General features: G+C 39.3%; 1 protein-coding gene across 2 annotated transcripts in view; it reads left to right on the top strand.

The window, feature by feature from the left end:
• The window catches only part of MET (MET proto-oncogene, receptor tyrosine kinase), an 86621-nt gene that overhangs the window by 35424 nt on the left and 29139 nt on the right, over positions 1-22058 (top strand). For both annotated transcript variants that reach the window (XM_039726914.1, XM_039726913.1), the window contains exons 4-10: positions 9190-9324; positions 10699-10872; positions 16138-16298; positions 17487-17589; positions 17800-17936; positions 20274-20447; positions 21334-21433. In XM_039726914.1, the coding sequence (XP_039582848.1) occupies positions 9190-9324; positions 10699-10872; positions 16138-16298; positions 17487-17589; positions 17800-17936; positions 20274-20447; positions 21334-21433 (984 nt within the window). The remainder of the gene's footprint in view (positions 1-9189; positions 9325-10698; positions 10873-16137; positions 16299-17486; positions 17590-17799; positions 17937-20273; positions 20448-21333; positions 21434-22058) is intronic.

Below are 22058 nucleotides of genomic sequence, written 5' to 3'. Positions count from 1 at the left end.
CTGTCAGGGAACCTGTTTTAAAACTGGTTGTACTGTGTTAGTATTTTAAGAACATATTTTCATGATAACTGTTAAAAAGAAAAAGAAAAAAATATTTATGTATAGCTTTCTATATTTAGAAAATCAGCTCAGCCCTTCAAGTGCACCCAGTTCATCTTGTATCTTCTTTGAAATACCAAACCTTAGTATATATAGACAATTTGGTTTCTGACATAAATTTCAGTACTAGCAACCATCCATGAGATTACAAGCAGTAGTAATACAGTATCTCTGCCTTTGGCAACAGCACCCTGAAGTGCCCAGATATGCATCAGTTTGGTGAAAGTAATGAGCATTTGAATCACATTTTTGCTGTATTAATTTAGGGTTTCTTTTAGTTCTTACAAAAAATTTGGGGGGGGGTGGGCAGAAGGGGACCTCTTGAAAACTCAGTGATCTTGTCATCTAAACTGAGTTGAAGCTCCAAGCCTGTGCTGTGGAAGCCAGTAGGTGCAGCAGCAAGCTATTGAACCTGAGAGAAATGTATTTGAAGATGTTTCTCATATACCCCCATTATATTTGTTTATACTTGATCAGGAGCCAACCACTTGAGTCTTTTTTTTCTTTCCACTTTCCTGTCATCTTTCCATCTCCTTTTGCTTTTCTTTTACTCATCACTTTCTACCTTCCTGCATTCCTCTTGTCTCCAACTCTACTTCTGTCTCCATCTATTTTTATCTCTTTACCTCATGGCTATAGCATAGCATTGCTGCAAAATTCAACAGATTTAACATGTATTTTTTTCCTTCTGTAGGTGATGGCTACCATATTCTGGCGTTTTGATGTATTTAGGGATTTATCACAATGAATAGTTCCTAACTTTACAAGTGATTCCCCCAAAACTTACAGCATTACCAATAACCCAACTCAGAACATAGCCCACATTTTACTTATTTTAAAAAAGCTTCCTAAAGAAACAGATAATAATCACAATGCAAAAGTAGGTATGACTTATCCAACCAAGGAATACTCACCTGTTGTTTTCTGCATTTAGTTTGATAAAATAGAATTATTCACTTGAACAGGGTTGGAAAGCACTAATACTGGAAAATAAATATAGCCTTCTTCACTAAATGTTTCTTTTTTTCAGACAAAATCTGGAACTAAAATAAAATTAATCTGGATGGTCCAAATACAGAAGATGCATGTGTTCTTCTAAGGAGGATAATTAGGGCCATGAGGTGAATTCCAGATCTCTCCTGAAAAGTACTGCAGCCCATTCACATACTGAGCATGGTTTGGCTGCCTCAGAAATGTCAAATCTGTATTTGGCCATGAATAGATTGGAGTTTGTAGTTTACTAAATATTGTGGAGTTTCTGTTACAAAACAGACCAGTAATAATTTTTCTAAGACAGCTGACATGCATGAGACAGAAAAGAAAAATGGTTTTACTTCCTTCCTAAGCTGGAGCCTGACAACAAACTTTTTTTTTTCCTCCTTCTCTTTTTTTTTTTTTTTTCTGCTGAGAAGTTGCAGCTGTTTCAGCCTTTCTTATTGTGCTTGTTTTCAGACTGTGACTGGGAACACAGACTGTAACTACAGCTGTTGGGTGCAAAATGAATCAGGTATTTCACAGTGGTTATTTGATTAGAAAACAGCACCCAGTCACACTGCTATAGCTCAGGGAATCATATTTTCAGCTGGTGTTAAACAGCCTTATTCTGCTCAAACCAAACTACTCTGAGAATACAACTCACAACTGGAAAAGACACTTATACTACCAGCCAGTATTTTGGGAAATTGTAGTTTGGGGGGAAAAAAACCCACTCTGTGATATATTGAGATTTTTTTTTCTTCTTGGTTTCAAGGCATTTTGGGTTTTTTCTACCTAAAATTTGCATTATTTCAGAGAGTGTTTTTAGAGTGGTGATGAAATGAGTTCTTCAGGAAGGGGAAATCTTTGTGGTAGCTCTGGGAAGTGTGGGATATGGGAATATCTATCAAGATTTATTCTTAAAAGCTCACATTTGGTGTGGCCACAACAATGAACAAGGCATCAATGCCCTTGACATAGCAGAGGCTGGATTTCAGCCTGAGAGTGTATTTGGAAGCAGAATAGTGCATGTGCCCCCACACTTGGAGCTGGCCTCAGCAATGCAGCACCCCAGCCAAAGCACCACAACTGCTTGTTGGTGACGCCCCCACACTTGGAGCTGGCCTCAGCAATGCAGCACCCCAGCCACCACAACTGCTTGTTGGTGATCTTCTTGACGAAGAGGGGACTAGAGAAGTTTTCACTGTATGTTTTGCAGCTAAAACGGGCAACCACTCTCTATAGATGCAATTTTGGCAGCAGGGCCACTTCTGACTGTGCCAGTGAAGCTCAGTGCTCAGCAGGGCAGCAGTAGTGTGGAATGAGGGACCCCACCACGGGCCCTCTCATCTCCGTGGTTCAGTGGGACATCCATCCATCCATCCATCCTGCTGCTTCTGGAGGTGAGGAAAGGATCTTCCCCTGGGCATACACAGACTCTGAGGTGCCATCAGCCACATGCTGGCTGCAGCCCTGTCCCATCTGGCTGAGCATGAGCCAGCTCTAGCTGAAGAGCCAAGCGTTAGCAAAACATGGTAATGCACTGTCATGTCTGAACAGATTCTGGACAGAAAATGGCTTTGGGCACAAAAACCAAAGTGTGATGGTACAGATAGGCCTTGATGGAGTACTGCACACCAGGCAACAGGCCACTCATCCTCCCAGGGGGCTCTCTGCACTTGTTAGACATGCAACAGTACAGATTAATGTAAGCCTTATTCTAGAGAACCATTATATCCCAGCATTTCTAACCAGACTTTTTGCTAAGAAAGGTTATATGGGGTTATAGTAAAGGGTCACGGAGCAGAGTTCTGGCAGGGGCTAAGATGGATAAGAGAGAGGTGTGAGGCAAGTAAAAGCACACAGTCATACCTTTCTAAGTACCCTCCAGCTCCTGGCACTTAGTGACCCAGAGATACTCTGAGCTGGAAATTGCACCCATATTTGGCACTTAGTAGTCCTTTATGGACTCCTTTCTCCTCAGTTTTGCTTACTGTTTTTTAAATTTATTTTTGTTTTCTCTCTGTGGTATGCTGTAACAATGACTTTCATAATTTCATTCTGCTTTGAATGATAAAGAGCTTTTTAGGGTTTCCTTAACCTGCTGCCTTATAATTTCTTTTGTTGCCTTTGATTCTGGCTGATGAGGAATAGGAATGGCTCGGGAAATTCTCACACACTGAGCACAAATCTGTTGTCTTTCACATCCAAGTAGACAGAACACTTGATAATCACACTCATTTCCCAGGAATACTTATGATTAAAAACAAACACCACAACCAAACTTTAACACACATCTCATTTCCCCAAAAAGAGAGAACTTAGCATGTGTTGTAGCTGCTTTCATAGACTACATGCCAGGGAACATAATGTGTGCTACAGAAATCAGTGAAAAAAACTCATCACATCTGCTTTTTATTTGTAACTGCATTCAAGGATTGGGAAAATTTGTCCCAGAATTCAGCAAGAGAGCCAAGTCTTCAACATTGCTCTCTTCTTGCAAACAGCAAAGCAGCAAGACCTCACCACTCCAGGAATCAAGACTCAAAGCCATGGTGCCTGTCAGCAAAATGAGTTGACACAGAGCAAAGAAATTCAGAGCTTTGCATTTCTCACTGTGCTCAGTCAAATCCAGTTTATACTGCAATGTACTAGAAGCCATATCCACCTTTGAATTTATCAAACTCCTCTTGATCCAGTTCCTGTCCCTCCGGACAAATGTCATTGTGCTAAAACCCACCCGTGCAAGTGGCAAACCATATTGCACTTGAACCCAGTGCAAGAAGGACAAGAAATATATGAGCATGGACTTGAAACCTTACAGAGCCTGGAGGAGGAAAGAGTGATGGGATGCCCATGGAGTCATTGCAAAGGCTGTCCTCAGTGCCCACTGCTGTCCTATCTCAGGGGCCCAGCAATTCATCTGGCTTTTCAATACTGGCAGTCTGACCTATTTAAGGCTCAATGCAAACTGTGCGCACAAGCATTTATAGGAATGTGAGTAGCTGCAATCCTTCCATCTTTCATTTTTAAGCCAACAGAAAACTGTGGCAAACTCTTGATAAGTAGCATTTTCATATCAGTAGCTCAACTTTTGGCATTTATGATAGCAGTTCTTTCTGTAGTAAAGAATGTATCTTGATTCTCCTAGGGAAAAAAAGGTATCAAACACTGCATAATGCAAAATCTATGTAGCCAAATTAAAATTAACACCTGGTGCTGAATAACTGGTTTGAGAGCACATATGTTTAATATTCAGTTTGAGTAGAAAAGCTTACACTCTTCAGAAGAGATCCATTTTATTCTTCATGGATTAGAATGATATACAGCATTTAGAAAGCTACATATGTGCCCTTTGCAAGGCTAGGCTGCATATCCCAGGGCATTTGAGGCATTGCACAATGTAGTTAACCCTGAGCCTATCTCTGCTGGATAATGGCATACACCTGCCAGACATCTAGGGAAAAAATAACAATATGATACTTAGATTGGATTCCTTTTAGAAGGCCTCTCATTTTTGCAGAAGATATTTCAACATGTAGACAGCAACATTTGTAATTCAATCCTGCTGACTAGCAGAACTGAGCATCAGAATGATTTTAAAAATAAGCTGTTGCATGCTGGTTTTTTCAACTCAAGTTATTAGTCTTAATTTGCCATATTACACACAGACAAACCTAGACTCAAGTCTTCATATTTAACATTAATACTAGAGGATGGCAATGAAATAATATTTAAATTAATAACGTTAGTGTTCATGGGCCTAAGTGATCACTGACTTCCAGTATAAAGAATACATTCATATGTTTATTGATTAATTAAATGTTGGCTGTTATCTTCATGGAACTGTTTCATGGAAGTAGTCTGAGCTATGCTGGAAGAAAATTGTTTGTTTTTCTCTAAATAGAGAGACAGAAATATTGTGTTTGTCACAGTTACTGATATTGAACATGATTCTCAAACGGGATCAGAAGAGCCACACGGATCTGAATGAAGGGTCCAGCTCAGTGCTCTGTCTCCAGTGGTATTGACAAGTGGGTGCCTAGTGACCCAGACACACGTAGCTACCTTCTGCTTCAAGTCTCCAACTATTTTCTTTTCTGGGAATTTCCTGAGCTATTGATTATTGTCTAGCTCTTTCCATGTACCTGTGGAGTTTACCTTTGAATATGCATTTCTCTTGCATTCTTATCCCTTGGCAGGGAGTACCATAGGTCATCACATATTGCTAGGATGCCATATTCTTTTGTTTGCCTTGAACCCAAGAACTTTTTTTGGTTTTTGGTGATATTTAGAAATTTTATTACAATTAAATAATGGAATAATAGAATCATTTAGGACTGAAAAGACCTCTAGTATCCTTAAGTCCAACTATTAACCTAACCCTGCCAAGTCCACAACTAAATAATGCCCTTAAGTGTCACTTCTACATGTCTTTTTGAGTCACCAGAGACTCAACCCCTTCTCTGGACAGCCTGTTCCACTGCTTGACAGCCCTTTTACTGAAGAAATGTTCCCTAAAATATAATCTAAACCTCCCCTGGTGCAACTTGAGGCCATGTCTTCTTTTCCTATCACTTGTTCCTATCACTTGTTACTTCTTGGGAGAAGAGACCAACCCCAAGCTGGCTACAACCCCCCTTTGGGCAGTTGTGGAAGAGAGTATATGGTGGGTCTCTATCCCCTTATGATTCTCTATTCCTTTATCATAGAGATTCCACATGTACCATACTCAGTCATTGTTCATTACAGCCTTTTGATCATCTCTGTTACCCTTCTCTGAGCTTTTCCCCTTTCTAACATGCTCTTTTTTGCCAGGAAGCAAGTAGAATTGCAGAGACATTTTAAGTTTCGGGCAAGCCATGAATTTATATGATATCAGGGTGTTTTGTGGTTTGTTCTCTAATCCTTTTCTAATAATTTGTAAGTTTTTATTAGGTTGGTTTCAGCTGCTTCTAAGCAGTTAGATAGCTATCTAACATATACTGCTTTAAGTTAGTTTTCTTTGTTGTAGTTCACCTGCCATTTTATTGCTGTGACATGCTGTCTTGTAAAGTCCTTCTGCTATCCTTTATAGTCTGTCCTCATCCTAACCACCTTGAATACCTCCAGATCATCACAAAACTTTATTGCTGGACTGCTCAACCACTTTTGTAACTCATTTATGGGTGTATTGAACAATATGGACCCCAGCACACACAGCCTGTAGAACACTTCTGGTGACTTCTTACTATTGCAGTCACTGACCATTGACTACAAATGTCTGTTTGTTCTCCTTTGGTTAATTATCTGTGCTAGACCTTCCCTCACTCCTAATTGCTTGAGTAGGGGCATGGAAATAAGTTTTCATTTCTCTTATGCTCTGGAGAAATGCATGGTTCACAAATTAATCACTAAAATGAAAATAAAACCAAAAAAATCCAATACCCACTCTCCCCCCTCACAAAAAAGACAGCCCCAAAACCCCCAGGATTTTATAGGCTTTGCAGAGGGAAAATCTCCTGTAGTACTGAACCATTTTCATGGTAGTGGTCCCTGTATGTTGGTGTGTCCATGACAGATGAAATTTATGCTGCACACATACCAGCTCAGTTCCAAGCTATAAAAATCAGAGCTTTATGAGAACGACACTGGAGTCTTAAGTAGCCTCTTCCTCCTGCTGTAGAAGATGTCTTCAAATTGCTTTTTTTTTTTAAGGATTATGTCAGATAAGCAACGACACTGGAGTCTTAAGTAGCCTCTTCCTCCTGCTGTAGATGTCTTCAAATTGCTTTTTTTTTTTCAGGATTATGTCGGATAAGGGTAAGATAGAATTTCAAGGACTGGGCTGATGTGTGCAAAAATCACACAGTTCTGTGGACCAAAAAGAACATTTTTGCATCTAGTATCTGTTATAGCAGCACTGTAGGCTGGTAGATTAGTTCTAAGCAAAATCCAAACTTTCATTCCATGAGCTAGGAAGTGTAATCCGAGCTCCCTGTATGTCATGAGGTCAAAGTCTAGTCACTTGGGCTTTGAGCAGGTGATTTGACTATCAACCTCAAATAAGGGTCAGTCAGTGTTTAAAGTACCAAGTAATTTTTCCAAGATTGTAGAGATGGAATCCAAATTTTCATGAATTGCTTTGAGGCTGGAATGCAGATGTGTTTAAAGAGTTAACGCTGTGGCTCAATCAGAAAGAATGCTTGGCAATAAGAGGAAGCCTGGATTAATGATGGAAAAGAATTCTTAGCATTTTATAGCAGTGGGTATTCGAGATGAGACATGGCTAATGATCAACTAAAAAGGTATTTGCAGCTGTGGTGCTACCTCTCCCCATAATGCCAACATTAATCAAGGTTTTTCATGCAGCTTTCCAGTCCATTCTATTTTTCATTGTTCTGAATAGAAAAACAGAGCTCATGCCCTATTACACTGAGTCAGAGACCATACTTCTGTGTCACCAAAAACGATCATACTTTATTGATTTCTAAAATCTGTACTTTCTGTGCTGTGAAATAAATCCATAGCAAAGCCCGTAACAAAATCAGTTTCATTTTTAAAGAAATAAAGCCTCTTGCAACCCCAAACTATAAATACCTCTGGGATGTGAAGCAGTTATCGGCATGAATTAACTGCTCATATATTTTATTTAAGTCTTGAATTACATCAAAACAGCAGCTATAATTACAGCATCTCTAAGTCTAGTTTTGGAGTCAGCCATGTTGTTGAAAGCCCTTGGCAGTGCGAAAAGCCAGTGAAATTGTGTAAGTCAATGTCCTGGCTGTTCTGATTCTGCCTTCGGAGTCAGAAGAAAAGCTTCATTATAGTAAAAAATGAAACGTTTGACAGACAAGTTATTTCCAGAATGGCTTCAATCTTTTTAAATAATGAACCCCATTGAATCCTAACTTCTCAGCAAATGTTGATTATCTAAATTCCTTAAGTAAACTACACGTGATACAGCTTTTGAAACATGAACATGATCTTCCCTCATGTAAACAATCCTCTGCCTTTGTTGCCTGATGCTATCACATTTGGGTGCACATCCTTCTGCATTGCAGGCCCAACCCTATAAAATCCTGCTATCAAATATCCACCCCGGTCTGCAGATGCTTTATGCCTCTGCTTAACAGCCATGACTCATCCCGTTAAAGTCAACAAAGTTACAGTAGTAAAGTTAGGCGTGTGTTTGCAGGAATGGGCCCAGATTCTCAGAAGAATTTAGGTAACTCAAGATGCAGAGAGATGAGTAGTGAGGGAATTCCATACTGGTGTGACTAATTTCCCTAAGATCTCCTAAAATCTAGAGAGAGAGAGAGAGAGAGAGAGAGAGGGAGAGAGGGAAGGTTTTAGCAAAGGGGCTTCAGGATGACTAAATTAGGCTCCTGTTTTGGAGCATCTCCTAAAGGAGCCTCCACTGTTCCTTGTAATTTAAGAAGTGCTTTGAATGCTCAGTCCTGGACACCCGGCTCACACAGAAACCAACAGGATCCAGAACTCAAGATGCCCAGGAAACCTTGCAAGGAGCTTGTCAGAGCAATATCCCTCTGGGCAGCCCTGGCTGGTGAGCTCTGGGCACTCGTGGCTCTGAGCAGTGCCCACAGCAGCGACCTGCAGTGCCTGACATAGCTTTGCAATCCAATTGCCCCACGTGCAGCACGACCAGAGGCTCTTGACACAGGGTAAAGTTTGCTTTGCAAACTGAAGGACCAAAGTGAAAATAGAAGGAAATGTTTTTGACTTCTGAAGACCTGGAGTTTTAAGATTCTTTTAAACAGACATTGTAGATAAAATTCTTCATTCTTAAATGTATGGGGCTGACTAAATGACCTATCTTCATTTTCTATGGTGACGTATAAATACCTGAAATTGAAGGACTAGGAAACATGCAGTGACTCCTGCATATTTTAATAAATATGGTGTATTTTGAGGATCCTCCAACAGCCATGATTTTGCTGTATTAAATAAAGTAGATTTTATAGCACTTTAATCAGATTATGATGGAACATTATGCAAAATATTATGCAATGTAATGCAAAGTAATTAATGCAAGCAGAGAACATGAGACAGCTGAGCAGCATGCATTTGAGTTACATATTGCCTGCTGATTTTCAAAATTTCTTTCTTTCTTAGATAGTGGTTTCCCGTTCAGAATCCACAACTCCACATGTCAGCTTTCAGCTAGACTCCCACCCCATCTCTCCCCAGGTTGTTGTCAAGAATTCATTAGCAGATGATGGCTATACCCTGGTAGTGACTGGGAAGAAGGTGAGTGGTTCATAATCTAATCCTCCTGTGCACTGTGTAAACCTCTGTTCACACTGCTGCTTTCTGCACTGCATCCTCATGGCCCTGCCAATCCCTCAGAACACTGGGGGTGCAAGTTTCCTCCAAGATATATTTTTTCCCCTGCTAAACAAACTGGCAGCCTAATATTGAGAAATGCTTAAATAATGTAAGAGCTGGTGATATAAACCAACAAAAGCCAGGAAATGCAAATTTTAAGGCTGAAAACCTGCCCCTAATTCAAGTGCTTGCAAAGACAAAACACATAATGGCTAAAGAAAAGAATGGTGCTCAGTTTCCTGGCTTTTCTTGGTTTGTGTCATAGCATTGTAACTTTTTAAGGACGGTTGTGTGTGCTAGAGTTACATGCGTGTCTTTAAAACTGTAAGTCACTAAGGCTTGAAAATTGCTTTAGCATGTAGTCTACAAAGAGTTAATAAAAAATGAAGAGCTATCATAAATATGCTATTGTCATAAGTAGATATGCATTGAAGAACAGGTTTAAAACATCAGAAGATAATATTACGGATAATCCTAAACCATAATCGTAAGCAATAATTTGACCCCTTGATTTCTATAAGGACTTACAGAAATACATCAGCCATAAAGATTGTTATTAATCATTTACTAGAAATGTATGAGTTATTTATAAGAGTGATCTTCAGAAAATGTAAAAAATAAATTTAAGGAAGGTCCTGAAGTATAAAGAAATATTATGCTCTTATATAGTAATGTATAGTAATGTAATTATATATTGATTTTAATATTTTGACAAAAAATAATTCTTACATGTTCAGAGCAACTATTTCATAACTATTCTGATATTTTAAGTAATATAAATTTTAACTTGTATTTTAGATAAAGTATGGGTTTTTTGATGGTAGGTGTTAACAAACAAGTACATGGGCAGTCACATGCTGGAAGCGTGCCACAGATACTAATACAGCCCCACCAAAGCTGAAATAGCCATCATGCCTATTTTTACAAATGTATGAAGTAAGGCATACTGAGATACACTGCATAAACTAAGGCACACTGAGATACAGAACTGGGAGGAGTGCGCTGCTGTTCTCTTTCTCCATCAGGAAAAAATGCTATCTTGCTGTAAACACCAGATGCTGGTAGTAACTGTATATAACATTAAGATGCCTTTAGGGTTTCTCCCAAGCGAATTTAAAATCATGTCAGTTAAATTACTTATAAGATCCTATAATTACTGAGCTAAAGAGAAGTCGAACTGTGGCTTGCACATCTGAAATCTGAGCAGCACCAGCATGCTATGCATAAATAGAGATTCTCCTTGCCACTTAGTGCATGTATTAAAAGGATGTATGCATCATGTCTCTCCATCGACAGATAACAAAGATCCCTCTGAAGGGGCCAGGCTGCCATCACTTCAGGTCCTGCAGCCAGTGCCTGCTGGCACCAGCCTTCATGCAGTGTGGCTGGTGCAGCCAGCAGTGCCTCAGGTCTTCTGAGTGCCCCAGCAATGCCTGGACCCAGGACACCTGCTTGCCTAGGGTTTATGAGGTAAGGTGGTGGATTTCTCACACTTATCTCTTGAGGGAAGAATGGTCTGCACTCTGTAAATATTTTCTAGTCATATAATCATGATAAATTGTCAGCTTTCCCCAACTTCCCCTCAGCCTTGATGTCCATGAATCCTCTGACTGGATGCACATGGTCTCCCTGACTACTGTGGGCTGAGATGCTCACGGATGGACAGGTTTGTCTGATCATCCTTACCAGCCTTGGGAGACCCTTGGCCCTACAAAGCACTTCCGATGGGGAAACAAGATGGGTCTGAGCCAGCCTGGCAGGGGTCTGACATGAAAGCCAGTCACAGAAAGGAGCATCCCTCCTCTTAGGCCTCTCTCAGGGACAAAAGTGGAGGAAAGCACTTCCTGCCCAGAGCCACCACAGCCTGATCCAGCACAGGAGGTCTCTGGCTACCACTGTTCATCCATCCCTGTGCTGGCTCCAGTGTTGGAGGAAAGAAAGCCTGGTGTTTCTTTGTGAGAAAAATCCCTTGTTTCCCCTACCCAAGCTCCTGGGAAGTTTTTTCCACAATGTCTCTTGGCTGGCTCCTTCTTCCTGTGGGTCCACTTGGCACCAACGAGGAACAAGGCTGTAGCTGCACCCCAGGACAGGGGAACCAGAGGCTGCTGCCAGCCAGCCAGAGCTCATCAAGGGTGTGATGTGAGAACAAGAAGGCATGGGTGAGCAGAGAGCTGCACTGACTCAGTCCAGATTTAATTCAGCCATGGTTAATGCAGGGTTTGTACTGTGTGTGGTTCCAAATCTTCTCATGTGAAGTGTGACATGACTGTGAAGGCAGAGGTTTGTAGGGCAGTTGATGGACTAGAAATCTAAGGGAAGGACAAGCGTAAAACTTTCTGGTAGCATTTACTAACACATTCACTTGTGTTAGTGCATTTAAACTACATCATGTAGTTAAAAATACATTTTCCTTTGTTAGAATACAACTTACAAATAGACATGAAAGTTTGATATGCCAAACTCTTAGAAAGGGAGAAAAAAAGTGGGTTTTAATAAATAATGTATTTCTTTCATCCAAGCATATGATTTCACATACAACAATATTTTTAAGTTTTAATGTTTTAGACAAAACTGCTATTACTCTAGAAAGTAGTATAGAAATGCACGTTTACAGGGTTGGGTTTTTCCATCTTCACCTTTGAGACACAAAATTTATGATTAACACAAGCAAAAATCAGTGAAAAAAAATGAAGTGTTATAGGAATCAAACCCAAAATGGATAGAAAATGGAAGGGGAAGGGGTAGTTTGCCTGCCTTCTGTGGCCATTTACTTATGGAAAAGAAGATGCACAAAACTTGCTAATGTATGTGAACAGTTTACTTTTCCTTTATACAAAAATAATTTTTTTTCAGAATGGTTATATTAGTGAAATAATCCTTTCCAGCCTTAGTCTGTATGAGACTGAATCACCAATTCAAAGGTATGCAGTGAGAATTAGCTCTTATATATTTTTCTGTACCTCTGCAGGACCAAAGTACTCACCTATCCTGCACAGTTTGTCTCATTTTTCTAGAACTCAAGTACCCTTAATATTTTTTAATTTACAAACTTTCCAGCAGTGGCTGTATATTTCTATAGCTCAAAAAACATTTCCCAGGCTCTGAACTGCTTAATTTCTGATTTTCAGAGGGGCTGAACTCATGTAGCCCTCTTTAATTTCATTTTGAATGTGTTCACTCTGCAGTTTTAAGACCCAAGAACCTGGAGCCCATGCACAGGGACTTAGACCAAGAGGTGTGTCCCCCACAGCCACCTCTGCAGGCCCTGTGAAGTGCTGGGAGGGGGGCACACCTTGGACATGGGCTGAGTAGGTGCTTCCCTTCCCCATGTGGCTCAGCCCAGCCTGCTCAGCATAAGCCCAGTCTACCCCTGGAATGAATATGGATCTGTGACACTGATGGATGTTAAAGTGCATCTCGAATTACTGTGTGCTGATGTTGGTAGAAGTTGTTTCCAGAAGGCTTGTAAGGAAAAAAAATGCAGCTGGATACTTAAATCCATTGAATTGCTAGCTGTTAAGACAAATTTCATGCTCTACTGGACCATGACATTTAACATGATTACTGAAAAAAATATAAAACAGATTATTCATCATCTTCTGATCTGTCTTGAAACTCACATGCATAAAATGTAAGAAACAAGCTAGTTTTGTTCCTAACAAACGGAGGATGACCTGCTTTGCATAGTATCTGAAATTCAGTCCAAACCTCTCCCTAATATTTTGCAGCTTTCAGAGGGACAGATTGCTTGAGATATGTCATATGATCACTTTAACCTGAGGGGAGCAGATTGCTCCCTGAGGGTCTGGTCCAGTGGATGTTAGCTAACTAAGTCTTCAGTGATGTTTTCCCAGGTTATTGCACAGACTGGTGTACAATGAGGAAAAGAAAAAATTCCTCACAGGAGGGATGGCAGAGGAGAAGGCCAGTGTTTTCCCATGTAGTGCTGCAGATCCTTTGTCTCTTTTCCCTGGTTTAAGCACCTTCCTTTGGAGCTGTGAGTCGGAGACGAGCAGTCAAATCTGCCCAGACATGGACAGCATAGTAGGGGAGGCACTAGGACACATCCCCTCCACAGCCCAGCTCCCAGTCTGCTCCCATCCACTGCCTCTGCCAACAATGAGGAGTTTCATCAGCCTGGACAAGCACTTATAGAGGGAAGCCAGGAGAGAATCTCCTCAGAGATCACTTGGTGCTGGAACAAATTGCAGGAATCTGCGCGTGGCGTTCAGGTCACGCTGAAAGGTGAAGGGCGTAAAAGAAGAAATAAATTGGTCTCCCTCCTGATTCTTTGTTGTGGTTAAAAATCTGACATGGTTTGTTGTTGTTTTTAAAGTGAGTCATTTTAGCTGGCTTTTGTATCAGACATATCAAGAACATCAGGCCTTCTGCTGCCTGTTTAGGTTGGAGACTTTGCTGGAAATTTCGGTTTTTCTTGTCTTTGAATTAAAATGAATGGGCTAATGAAACTTTAATAAATAGGTATTTTCTTCCAAAAATATATTAAGTATAGAAGTGGATATTAGCTGTCAACATAAATAAAAGGAAAACACAATGCTTTAAAGTTTTCCAAAAACAAAATTAACTTTCTCCCTTAACCAAAAGTTCAGAGACCAGCAGAATGACAGGACTTGCTCCATGTTATCAGTGGAGATAACAGAATATTTTTTAAATCCTGCATTTCATAGCATTTATAACTGATATGATTGTTTTCTGTTACTACCAGTGCAATGTAAGTACATAGAAGAGGCTTACACACTCAGTTCAGAGACCAGGAGGTTCACTATCCATTCTTGTCAACACTCCCAAGAAAATGTCTGGAAAACCACATTTGATTTTCAGACATTTCATCATACAGAACAAATGGAACAAAAATAAATCTTGAATAAAAACAGGGGAGTTCGGTAGAACTTAAAAACAAAACTTTAAGATTTTGTTTATTTATTTTTTGGTATCTACTTAGCCTGCTAAATTTGTCAACAAAATGTACTAAATACTTGCTACCTCTCAATAAAGGCACACAGGTTACTGTCACAAGTCTCTTTTGCCATGTAAGATCACTAAAAACATGTTCAGTACCTTCAGTTTTTATTCTGTATGGCTTTGTGAAGCCCATATTTTGCTAACTGGTGGATTACATTTCAAACTCTTCAAATGCCACATGTCAGTGTATTGTACAAAACATCAGGACCTCCTGTACTCCCACAGAGCAATTTCATTTTCTGCTATGGTTTTGTTATTTCAAAAATAGATAATGTGCTGAGATACTGAGCAGAGTAGAAAACTAGAATCTGAAGTCAAATCCAGATTTTGAAGAAGAAAACTCCAAAGAAACAAGGAGAAGTTAAACCTGCGAATAGCACAGATTTCGTGGGCACAGAATGTCTCTCTCGTAGCTGCAGTTGTGTGTCAGGGGTGTGAATATCACTCCTTTTTTACGGATTTGTACAAAAGTGCTGTTCCTGCATAGGTTCCCTCTTTGCTCCTTGAGAGCTGATTCAAAGCTCTTTAAAACAGAAAAGGTTCCTCCTGGATTCAGTGCATTTTAAGTCAGACTCTTTGTCTGGTTTCTAATGAGGGCAGTAAATTTCCCCATATATAGTATATGGTATAATTCTTTTGAAGTATTCTTCAGCTGCCTTTCTATCTACAATAGTTCATTTGTGAGAGTCTTGAAGTATAGCTACAAGAGAGTTGAAAAGAAATGTGCTGTCTTACTGGATTTCCAGATGAAATAATAGCCATGTATCACTCAAACACTTTCCTTTCAGCTTGAAAATTAAGCCGGGTCCTTTGAAGGACACAGCTGTATTGCATTTTAGGGGCAAAATTATTATCACTAAAGCATTAAGATACTTAGGCACTATAATCACAAGCATAAATTCAGTCTCTCATTCCTTTCATTCTTTTTTGTTTGTCTAGTGGTACTGGTATGTTTGCAAAATTGTGCAGTATTGAAGGTCCTCATAATTCCTGAACTAATGTATTTTCTTTTTTGTTGTTTTTGTTTTTGTAGATTTTGGGGTTTTTTTACTGACAGTACTAACCGGTACTTTTACTGAGTTTTGTAAGACTTCTATAGTGTTCCTACGTTTTTCCCACAATTGTTATATTTTACAGGACAATTTACAATACACACACACACACACACACAAAAAAAAAAAAGTATTTCCTTTGTAGATTGTCTGTGTTTCTGAGGGGCAGTTTATTTTTAACTTGGAATTAGAGGTGACCAAATGTAAAATGTTTAAGGAAAGAATAGCAGAAGTCGCGTTAACTTTATCACAGTCAACGCAATGTTGGATTATGGTGTCTTTGAAGCTACTTCTCTCTGAACCCAACTTTCATCAAGCTGGCAAAAAACGGTCATTTGGGGGCTCTTTTGTGTTCAGCATTCAGCTTCTAACAAAATAAGTATATTGTATGTTTAACACACCAGAAATAAGACGTGAAAGACAAGAACTGCAGGATTTAAAAGACTATTACAATGCACAGCTTGTTCAGTGCCCCTAAACACTATCTTTCAAAGCTTTCTAGTATAGGTTTTGTTATTTATTGCTACTGTCATAGAAAGCTCATAATGTGACAAATGAAAGGTGAAGAACAATTAAGATGAATGCTAGGACATAGTCTACCAAAAGAAATGCTTTTCTAAAATTATTCCTTTGCCCATTCTTTAGCTCCAAGTGAAGTTCAAGAAAGCCTGATTCAACTAACACAGTATTTTTTTAACAGATTCTCCCAAACAGCGCTCCCCTAGAAGGTGGGACAAAATTGACCCTGTGTGGATGGGACTTTGGATTCAGCAAAAATAATAGATTTGAATTAAAAAATACAGTAATCCATATTGGAGGACAAATTTGTCCTCTGGAAGCAAAATCTAGCAACAAAAATAGGTAAGAAACCTAAAATATTAGTTTCCATTTATACAGATGTTCTTTGTGTGGTATGGAATTTTTTGCAAATACAAACATTCAGCCTGTAAGTATCATCTCTGATTCTAAAATTTCAAATTTGAAGAAATCCCATGGTTTAATAAACTCACCAAGAAAAACAACGTTCAAAATGGAGATTAAATAAATCCAGTTTATGGCAATAGCTCCTGCAGCAATTTTTCTGATTTGTCTGTGAAATGCTATTCAACATCTGTTAAAGCTGGCAAGAATGAATCTATTCAAAGGTTTGAAAAGGGGGCAGTTCCTTTGGCCGGGATCCTGCTGGGCTAAGTTGTGTCACCTCTGTCTTCCTGATCTGTAAAGCTGCTGGAGAGGAGTGTGAGAAGATGCAGGTATTGCGTCATCCAGAGGCTTATGACCCTCAGCTGCACCTCTCCTCCTCCTCCTCCTCAGAAATAAGGATCTGAGACACAGGGATAATGGGTTAAGTTTAAGACAGAGGTTACTGTGATTGTTATCTTGCAGAAATACAAGTTCAGTGAATATCCTCTCTCTACCACCAAAGCAATGCACAAATGGTGGCACAGCTTTGCTGTTCACCTACATAGTAGTGCAGATACTCCAGCAAGGGTTACAGAAGTGTTGAGCACCCTCCTAGCTGCTGTTCTGAACAGTCTCAATGGAAACAAGATGATTTAAAGAGACTAGATTACATATGAGACTATGTGAATGTAATATAATACATTGACACATGCTGCTGCAGGAGTTCAAGTTTAATTTTTGGTAATATTTAATTTTTTTTCAAGAAACTTGTGTATATGATTCATTTTTTTCTAAGCTATTGTCTGCCAAAATTTGATACTAAAGGAAAATTTTTAAAAATCCATCAGCCATTGAATAGAGGTATTTGTTTTTTCTGTCATGCTTCTTTTTTCTGCAATGTATATGATCTACTAAAATTATTTTCTGTGGCCAAGTATTATAAAGTCCACAGCATTTGTATTTATTATTAAGGAAGAGGGCTACAGTTCTTTTAGCTATTATTTCTGAAATGTCCATGATGCACATAGATCAATGATCTGTTTAGTATGGATTCCCCACTATTATCAGTTTGAAGTGGTTCTATTTTAATATGAAAAAATCAATCAGAAAAAAAATGTAATCCCATTTTTTCCTTGTTTTTTAAAGGCTGGAATGCACAGTTCCTGCTGCAAAAAGTCCAAGTTTTAATATATCCAGTAGTGTTTCTGTTGGACATGGCAAAACACTATTCAATACATTTTCATATGTGGTAAGTACTAGATTAAACTTTTTTAGTCAAAATTAGCTTCAATATTAACAGTTAGGGGCTCCTCATGAGTCCAATCCAGCATGGTAAATTCTCTCTTCATGTTGGCTTTATTGTTACTTCATGAAAATGTTAACAAATGTTTTAAGTCCTCCTCTTTACATTTTGAAAATAATTTTATAATGCTCTGGTTTTATTTTTACCTCCCCTTAGAATCCTGTAATAACAAGTATATCTCCCACCTATGGTCCCAAATCTGGAGGAACATTGCTGACTGTAGCTGGAAAATACCTAGACAGTGGGAAATCCATGAGGATTTTTGTTGGTGAGCAACCATGCACTTTGAAAAGGTAATGTACTAACTAAAACACAATGCCTTTAATACTGAAATGTCTTTATTAAAAAGCTTGGAGTTAAAAAACCAAACTCAAACATTTGCTTTCCTCTTCTTGTGTCACTTATTGGGGAATTTATAATAAGCAGTAAGTATCCTGAGTTTAGGATCCTTGAAAGATTTCTACAAGGGACTACAGTTTCTGGAAGTCTTGTTTATTCTGTAATGTCTTCATTAACCTCATTAAAAGGTTGTATAGAGAAGTGTCAAATCAGCTTCTAATGGACAAGAAACTGCTTATTTCCCATCATTTTTGTCACCCTGATTCCCACACGCCCAGCCCTCTCTCTTGTATTAGCAAGAGCTGCTGCTCATGCAGCAGCTGCCAGGGAGCAGCCAGTGGGCACAAGTTACCATTTCCTACAGCCTGGCTGGCTGGAAACCTGACCAGGTGACAATGTCTATCCCATGCAGAGGAGCACTATTTCTGCACTGCTATCAGAGAACAGCCTACAAAACAGAGCCAGCATCAGTTTGGCAGCATCATGCTTTTCCTGGTATTTAGAAAATTGTTTTGGAGGTTTAAGCCAGAACTTCTTGTGGCTCTGTACTGGATCCAGTAGGAGCTCAGTCATGAATCTCTGATGTGTTCTGTGTGGAAATGCCTTCAACCACAGCTGTATATAAATGTTAAATACCAAACACAGATTCTTCACTATGGGCAGACGAGTTCTGAATTTGGTAGCCATTCTACCTTGGCACAAATCCTGCTTGGTTCTGTGCTTAGGAACAGCAGGGTGATTCCAGAATTGTCACCTCTGTGGACAAGGCAGAAGATGGCCCACTGTGTTCCAGAAACAGGACATCCAGCATTTCCTCTGAAATTTAAGCATCATCTAATGATTATGGAAAGGGATAGTGGTAAAATTTCACACTTGTGGAGACCATGGGGAAGAACTAGCCTATTAGTAAACACAAGATTCAGAGTCAGGAGAAACGAAATTTATTCTTTACTGCTGAATGATTTATTGTATGCTCTTGATCAAATCAGCCAAGTCTGACTAAATCAAGAGAAAGGATTTATATATTCAAGTCTGATCACTAAAAAGATCTTAATCATTTCTGTTCCTTAATAGTTAGGGTTACATTTCTTGGTGTCTTTCTGGAGAAATATATGGAGAAATATATAAACCTTTTGGGAATGATTCATTTGAGACATCTACTATGGGGGTGGGACAGCAGCCAGCTCAGATGCAGATGTTGGTCAGGTGGACCTCAAGGTATTGAACAATAGCTGAGACTTTCCCAGTAAGCATCTCCAGTACCCCTCTTTCTCACTAGCCAAGTTGCCTGGAGACTTCTATGCAGGTCTTAACCAATTTCTCAAGGCAGGTGTTTCTCTAGCTAAACAGGCACCTTTCCCCAGTTCTGAGGGCAGCTAGGGCAAGGTTTATTTTTTCCTTTAAGAGACATTAAAAAGCTTCCAGATACAGATGAATGAATCGCGGTCTCTTATGGTGAACCCCACCTTTCTGGAAAGCTTCAGAGGTTGTAGCAAGTGTCCTTTTTGTCTAATTTTGAGACCATTTCTTATATTCTGAGAGAATAACCTCACCTGGATGGGCCACGGATGTGCTTGGGCCCAAATCACTGAAACCAGCTGGTAAAGTTACATTTACCTCTGCCACCCTTGTCTCTGATGTGCCCTGCTCCCTCTGGCCACATTTCATGTGCTTCAAACTTCAGGATCCTCCTGCTGTCCACTCACCCACTGAGCTCAGTGTAGGAGGAAGATGACTTCCATGGCCAAGCATGATAGCAAGGGAAAGGTGGATATCCCAGAGACTCTGCTGAATTCAGCCAGCTCTTCTTGAATTTTCTCCCTCTTTCTCCTTGCCCTCTGCCTGCCCCTCAGCATCTGGTACATCCCACAAGAGCACCCTTACTTGAGGCTTTTAATACAGAGTAAGTCCTGTGGATTTGGAAGAGGCATTATCCTTTGGTTATAGCAGATCAAGTCATTCTCCTTAAACCTGGAGTGAGCTCTTGTTTTCCAGGCTGGAAGCTGCCTTTGCAGGGTTCAGGGGCTCATGAGGTTGTCACCAGTACTGGGGCAACACCTTCCATCAGGCAAGGTGCAAGTCAACTGAATTAAGATTAATCTTGAGCTTCAGCCATGCTGTTGCAATTTCTACCTTATGTCATGCTTACTTGTTGCAATTTGATTATCCAGCAGGAAAATCAATGGCATTTTTTTTACAAACAGATCCTTAGGCAATGTTGGGGCTCAGTAAAGGACAGTGTTTTAAGCAAAGTACATGTTTTATAATGGTGACAAGCAATCTGTTTTCAGTCCTCCCAGCATATCGGCGAGCACTGTGGAGTGCTACACTCCAGCACAGCAAATTCCCCAGGAATATCGTGTGAGAATGGAAATCGATGAAGCTGTTCGAGACACAAGCAGCCATTTCACATACAGAGAAGACCCAGTTGTTTTAAAAATTCATCCAGCCAAATCTTTTCTTAGGTGAGTAAAATTTTCTTATAGAAATAAGCAACAAATGAACAAAGAACGGCTATGCTGCTCAGCAATCTATCAAAAGAAATTGCATTTTTATCTCTATCTTCCATGCCAATTGTTTCTATTATGGTGCAGTTGCAGAGGGCAAATCATTTCCTTTCAGAGGTGAAGGAGAAGGGGGAAGGGTGCCTATTTTCTCTTTGTGATTTCACTCCCAGCTGCTGCTGAGCCTACCTGTGATGTCCTGCTGAGATACCCACTGCACTGCTAAGTGTGTCTCTATGCTGTGTCTGGACATTACACTGATTGCTGAGGAAAATCATTTAATGTGACAAGTCAGCCGACTCAGGAGAGCAAATGGATTTTAAAATAGTCTAAATCCAGTGCTATATAAACATTATGAATGTATATGCATGGTAGTATGTGTGTGTTTTCAAGTGACATATTTATGGTCTCAGTAGCTCTAATCCAAGCCATCTGCCTTTGCCAAAAAAATGTCAGCAGTAAAACAGACACCTTTTTCAGCACCACTGCACGCAATAAATGAAATAAGTTGGTTAGCAAATGCAAAGTACAAAAAAAGCGAACTCTTTTAAAATTTACACATTTGTTTTATACCCTGGCTTATCACAGTTTTAAAGATTTTTTTTCTTTTTTTGATTGGTTGTTATACTAAATGTAAAATCTGTTTCCCATAAAAATTATCTCACTGCTCAAAGCTGTGTATTTGTATTTATCCAATATATATCCCTAATTCTGGTTTTATGTTATCATTTACTCTAAAATATAATTTGTAATTAACATTACATTATCACAGCAGTTATTTATCCTACTTATCTTCTCTTTTTCTTTTCCTTCTTTTTTTTTTTCTTCTTTTGGTAAATTTTCCTAGTGGTGGAAGTACAATCACAGCTCAGGGAATCAACTTGAACTCAGTGTGCTTTCCTCAGATGGTGATTACTGTACCAAAACTAGGAATGAACTTCTCTGTGGTGAGTCAGTCTTAGAGAAGACAATCTGCTATCTTTTCATCTTGGTGTGGTGAATGGTTGTGAATTTTCATCCAAAATACTTTGACTTTTGCCTTGAAACTTTGAGGCTTCTACTGATATTTTGGTGTTTTCTGCAAAGACTGTTTTCACTGTACAGGAAAAATTCAAAACAAATTTGAAATTAAGGTGAGGATAAAACAACAATTTCCAATAAACTTTTTCAAAGAAATAAAGCTAGTGCAGTAACTGATAAGAAGATTTATATATTTCAATTGAACAATACAAATTCAGTGACTAAACACACAGCAGTGCAATATAGATATGTCAGATTACACGACAAGTTCAGGCACTACTGTGATGCTCAAGTGGTGAATAGGGGTATATATCAAGGGAAGAGGAAGAGTAAATATATAGAATCAAAAGTAGATATTATTTTTAAGAATTTCTGATTGCCAAAATTCCTGTTGGGGAAATATGTCCTAACTTTGATAAGTTCAGCAACTAAGTTTTAAGATGGGTTTGGGCTCTTGCAGTTGGGTACCTCTGCTTAAACAGCAGGTGTCAGTCAGAGATGTAAGTCTTCTTTTTTTTTTTTTTTTTTTTTTTTTTTTCTTTCTTGGTCATA

The sequence above is a fragment of the Passer montanus genome, unplaced genomic scaffold, assembly GCF_014805655.1.
Source record: "Passer montanus isolate IOZ18808 unplaced genomic scaffold, ASM1480565v1 scaffold6, whole genome shotgun sequence".
Lineage (NCBI taxonomy): Eukaryota > Metazoa > Chordata > Aves > Passeriformes > Passeridae > Passer > Passer montanus.
Note: the sequence above shows the minus strand (reverse complement) of the source record. Positions and strands in the feature narration are given on the sequence as shown.